The 5875-nt window shown below is 41.0% G+C and overlaps 1 protein-coding gene across 1 annotated transcript; it reads right to left on the reverse strand.

Moving 5' to 3' along the window:
• Positions 1–4743: 4743 nt before the first annotated feature.
• Positions 4744–5617, reverse strand: LOC112819650 (small ribosomal subunit protein uS2-like). Its single transcript, XM_025866589.2, has one exon. It carries the CDS (start codon positions 5590–5592, stop codon positions 4759–4761), a length of 834 nt encoding a protein of 277 aa, XP_025722374.1. The 5' UTR covers positions 5593–5617; the 3' UTR covers positions 4744–4758.
• Positions 5618–5875: the final 258 nt, after the last annotated feature.

Below are 5875 nucleotides of genomic sequence, written 5' to 3' on the forward strand. Positions count from 1 at the left end.
CCCCGCCGCCCCGCCAGCAGTGTGGACTGGGCGACCATGGGTTCCTGGCAGGTGGGCTGATAGCCTCATGGGTGTGAACATAGCAGCTTGCACCATGCTCATGTCAGAGCCGATTCGGGGGGGGGGCAGGCAGGGATGTCTGGAGGTGCAAGGATCACACTCTGCATGTTCCCAAGGGCTGTGGGCCAGGCCCACCCAGGTGAGGTGAGAAAGGAAGATGTTTGGAGGGCTTTGGGCTCAGAAATTGGAGTGATTTCTCAGAGTGGAGGAGAGTCAGGGCCGCTCAGCAGAGGCACGAACGGGTCTGCCAGGAAGGGCCAAAGGCAGCTCCTGGGGCTGGGGGCCCAAGGATTATTTTTGGGAGATATGGATGAAGGAGAGTAGGTGAGAGTAAGTGCTTGCAAAGCAAGGCTGTCCTCGGCACGTATTTACTACACCAAGGCAAGACTTTACGGACAGAAAATCTCAGCCCTCAGGAGCTGGGGTTTGATGTGGACCAAGAAAGGGCGGGACTGGGACGTGGCCTGGAACGAGTCCAGGGCACACCGCGTGGCGTGGGCCGCCCTAGCTCCCATGGTGCTTTGTGAAGTCCCCGCATGAACAGCTGGAGGCCTTGTCTTTGAAGAGAGGCTGCTTCTAAGCCCTTAGAGTTCTCCAATGGTGATATTCGAGGGCACCTGAGGTTCTGCATTGATTTCAGTTTGCATTTTATGATTCCAAAACATGAATCAAGGGTCTTGTCCGTCTTCCTTCCTTGTACGCTCCAGTCCCTCACTTCCCTGCATTTTGGCCTCTTAAGAAAATTTAATTCTCTTAAAATGTCAGTGGTAACAGGCAAAAGAATTTTGATTTTAACCTGGAAGAAGGGGAGATAGATAAGCTTGCTTGTAAGCAGTAAAATCCTAGACCTTTGAAGGATTCTGTTTAGGTCTCTTCCAAGAATCATAACTTGCCTTTCAGGCCAAATTTTCTACAGTCTAGACTCTCTGGATGCAAGTTATAGGACTTTCTAGTTCCCACAAGTGAGGGGACCCATGTGCTTTCTGAGGAATCGCGCGAACAGTATGGAGGCCTGCAGCGCAGTCGCTGGTCTTACTTCTCTTCCCAGTCACACTCTGTAAACTCTTTGATGGCGGGTTTTGTCCTCTTTTCAATCCCCCGTTCTCAGCCTAATACCCGTCCTGTAGCTGATGTTCTGCAATTATCCGTTCAGTGAGTTGTGTGAAAGCAAATGCCTTGTCTGTGAGCTTCTCATTAATTCACTATTTACTCACCTTATCTCTAGGGCAGCAGGAAGAGGGTCATACTATCCATGTGTCTTAAATACCTATAGTTTATGGTATTATGTCTGATTTCATGTATGAGGTAAAAGAGTCAAAACTTGGGACCTTGGATAAGTTGTTTGACTTTTATTGAATTAGTGTCCTTACCTGAAACAGGGGTATGAGGATGAAAAGGAGAAACATGAGTTCCTGTTGTAAGTGCTGTTTCTCCATGCCTTTACATTTTCCGGGGCCATCTCTCAGCCCACAGCACCAGATGCTGGCTGGGCCACCAGAGCAGTGAGCACTTCGAAAGCAAGGAGTCTTCTATGTGACAACTTTTTTTTTTTTATCATAAATAGATGTTGAATTTTGCCAAAAGCTTTCTCTGCATCTCAGCGCAGACGGTCATGAAGATGGTCATATGATTTTTATCCTTCGTTTTGTTAATGTGGTGGATCGCATTGACTGATTTGCGGATGTTGAACCATCCTTGTATACCTGGAATAAATCCTACTCGATTATGGTGTATTGTCCTTCTAATATATTGTTGAGTTCAGTTTGCTAATATTTTGTTCGGAAGTTTTACATCTATGTTCGTCAAAGATATTGTCCTGTATTTCTCTTTTCTTGCAGTGCCCTTGTCTGGTTTTGGTGTCAGGGTAATGCTGGCCTCGTAAAATGAGTTTGAAAGTGTTTCCTTCTTCTTCTATTTTTTGGAAGAGCTTGAGAAAGATTGGTATTAATTCTTTTAATGTTGAGTAGAATTCACCAGTCAAGCTGTCTGGTCCTGAACTTTTGTTTGTAGGGAGTTTTAAAATGACTGATTTAATGCCCTTACTAGTAATTGGTCTATTCTAATTTTCTATTTCTTCATGATTCGGTCTTGGAAGGTTGTATGTTTCTAGGAATTTATCCATTTTTTCTAGCCTGTCCAATTTGTTGGCATATAATTAATTTTTCATAGTAGCCTTTTGTGATCCTTTGTATTTCTGTGGTATCAGTTGTAGCATCTTCTCTTTCATTTCTGTTCTGAGTCCTCTCTCTTTTCTCCTGGTGAGTTGAGCTAAAGGTTAATGTTGTTCCTATTTTTCTAAACCAGCTCTTGATTTCATTGACCTTTCCTATTGTCTTTTCAGTCCCCCAATCATGTATTTCTGCTCTGATCTTTGTTATTTCCTTCCTTTTACTAACTGCGCTTCATTTGTTCTTTTCCTAGTTCCTTGGGGGTGTAAAGTTTGGTTTATTTGAAAATTTTTTTTTTGTTTCTCTAGGTAGGCATTTATCACTATGAACTTCCCTCTCAGGACTGCTTTTGGTGCATTTCATAATGTTGGTATGTTGTGTTTCCATTTTCAATTTGCCTCAAGGTGTTTTTTTAATTTCACTTTTGATTTCTTCATTGACTCATTGGTTGTTCAGTAGCATGGTGTTTAATCTTCACATATTTGGGACCTTTCTAGTTTTCTTCTTGTGACTGACTCCTAGTTTCATACTACTGTGGTTGGAAAAGATGCTTGATATGATTTCAATTTCCTTAAAATTTTTAAGACTTGTTTTGTAGCTTGACATATGATGTATCCTGGAGAAAGTTCCATGTGTACTTGAGAAGAATGTGTTCTGCTGCTTTTGGATAGAATGTTCTGTATATATCTATGAAGTCCATCTGGTGTAACATGTTGTTTAAGACCGATGTTTCCTTATTGATTTTCTGTCTGGATGATCTATCCAGTGATGTAAGTGGGGTATTAAAGTCTCCTACTATTATTGTATTGCTGTCTATTTCTCCCTTCAGATCTGTTAATATTTGCTTTCTGTATTTAGGTGCTTTTATGTTGGGTGCATAAATATTTACAAATGTTATGTCCTGTTGTTGGATTGACCCTGTTATCATTATGTAGTGCACTTCTTTGTCTCTTATTACAGTCTTTGTTTAACTTGTTTTTTGTCTGATATGTCTACCCCAGCTTTCTTTTGGTTTTAATTTGCATGGAAATTTTTCCCCTTCCCTTCACTTTCAGTCTCACTATGTTCCTATATCTGAAGTGAGTCTCTTGCAGTTAGCGTATAGATGGGTCTTTTTTTTTTTTTTTTTTTTTTTTTCATTCGGCTACTGTATGTCTTTTAATTGCGGAATTAGTACAACTTACATTCAAAGTAATTATTGATAGGTATGTACTTATTGCCATTTTGTGAATTGTTTTCTGGCTGTCCTGTAGTTCCTCTGTTCCTTTATTTTCCTTTTGCTGTCTTCGTGTGTGGTTTGATGACTTTCTTTAGTGGTATGCTTAGAGTCCTTTCTCGTTATCTTTTGTGTACCTATTATAGGTTTTTGCTTGATGTTTGAAACGAGGCTTGCATATAAAAATTTATGTTTATAACAATTTTACTTGAAGATGATAAAAACTTAAGTTTCTAATGCTTTCTAAAGCTCTTCCCCATCCATTACTCCATTTTATATTCCCACTGTAAAGCTCAACATTATTACTCCCTCCGTGTCTTTTGTTTTTGATGTCACATTTTATATCTTTTTATTTTGTGTATCCTTAATTACTATAGTTACAATTATTTTTACTGCTTCATCTTTTCACCTTCATACCAGCTTTATGAGTGATTAATCCACTACTTTTACTGTAAATTTACCTTTCCAGTGAGATTTATTCTTTCATACATTTTCTTGTTTCTATTTAGTATCCTTTCTTTTTGGCTTAAAGAAGTCCCTTTAAGAACAGTTTATTGGTGATAACTCCTTTAGCTTTTGTTCTTCTGGAAAACTCTTATCTTTTCCTCAATTCTGAATGATAACTTTGCTGGATAAAGTATCCTTGGTTGGAAATTTTTTTCTTTCAGCACTCTGAATATGCAGTGCCACTTTCCTCTGGCCTGCAAAGTTTCTACTAAAAGTCTGCTAACAGTCTCGTGATGGTTTCCTTGTACATAACAAATTGTTTTTCTCTTGCTTCTTTTAAGATTCTCTCTTTGTCTTTAACTTTTGACACTGAAGTATAATGTAACTTGGTGTGTTTCTCTTTGTGTTCACCTTTTTTGGAACTCTCTGGAATTCCTGGATCTGGATGTCTATTTCTTTCCCCTGGTTAGGGAAGTTTTAGCCAACATTTCTTCAAACAATTTCTGTCCCTCTTCTCCTTTTGGGACTTCTATAATGTGACTTTTAATGTGCTTGAGATTGTCCCGTAAGTCCCCTAAGTTATCTTAACTTTTATTCATTCTTTTTGCTCTTCTGATTGGGTGATGTCACTGATCCTTTTTTTTTTTTCTTCATCCTGTCTGCTCTTGAACCCCTTTAGTATATTTTTAGTTAGATTATTGTATTATTGTATTGTATTATTCAGTCTGCTTGGAAATTTCTTTCTTTCTTTTTTTTTTTTTTGACTTTTACAGACTGTTTATTTTCTCTCAACCTTTTCCATTTCTATTTCCATTTTGTTTGCCTTTGTGGAAGAGCAGCTTAAGACCACTCAGTGGTTGTTCCTACCTATTCAGTGGCCTGAGCAGTAGGAGCTGCAGACCAGTCTTCAGTGGCCGGCTGGGCGCTCCAGTCTTCAGTAGGGAACTGCTGAATAGGCACCGCGGGCACCCGCACGCCTTCAGACCAGTCTGCGACTTCAGGCTGAGTAGCAGTGAACTCAGGAGCTGGAGCTGTCCATTCACCCTGAAATTCCTCCTTGGTCACAGCCTTTTCAGCAGCGGCCTGCTCTTCCTTTTCAATCTCTTCAGGATCTCTGTAGAAGTAGAGATCAGGCATGACCTCCCATGGGTGTTCACGGGAAATGGTGCCATGCATGCCCAGAACTTCCCTGGCCAGCATCCGCCACATCAGACCCACTGAGTGAGCTCCTTTGTTGTTGCAAGGGATGGCAATGTCCACATAGCACAGAGGAGAGTCTGTGTTACACAGAGCAACGGTAGGCAGGTTAACACAGGACGCCTCTGTAAGAGGCTGGTGGTCAGCCCTGGGATCAGTAAACACCAGAAGTCTCAGCTCCCGGAAGGCTGCCTGGATCCGGTTAGTGAAGGTTCCAGGAGTGAAGCAGCCAGCAATAGGAGTGGCTCCAGTAGCAGCAGCAAACTTCAGCACAGCTCGCTGGCCACTATTCCTGGACGATGTGACACTGACATCAGCTGGGTTTTCAATGGCAACAATGGCACGAGCTGCCAGCAGAAGCTTCTCCCAGGTTCTCTTCAGATTTATGATGTAGATACCATCACTTTTCCTTTTGTAGATGTACTGTTCCATTTGAAAGTCAAGGTTGGTGCCACCTAAATGGGTTCTGGCTGCAAGGAATTTGAGGACATCCTCCTCCTTCATTCGCAGGACATCAAGGGCTCTGGATATTGTGAAAGTTTCCCTTTAAGTTACGACAGGAATGCAAAACAATGCCATATGGACCCTTCCCTGAGTAGCTCGGAAAGCTGCTTGGAAATTTCTTATATTTTCTATCTCTCTGTTAAAACTCCCTGTGTTTATCCATTCTTCTCCTGAGTTTGCTGAGTATCTTTATGATCATTACTTTGAACTCTTTATCAGGTAAATTACTTATCTCTATTTCTCTAATACTTATTTTCTGGGATCTTATCTTGTTCTTTTGTTT

This window comes from Callorhinus ursinus, unplaced genomic scaffold (assembly GCF_003265705.2).
Source record: "Callorhinus ursinus isolate GAN/ISIS: 27379988/994484 unplaced genomic scaffold, GSC_fseal_2.0 scaffold6, whole genome shotgun sequence".
Classification (NCBI taxonomy): Eukaryota; Metazoa; Chordata; class Mammalia; order Carnivora; family Otariidae; genus Callorhinus; species Callorhinus ursinus.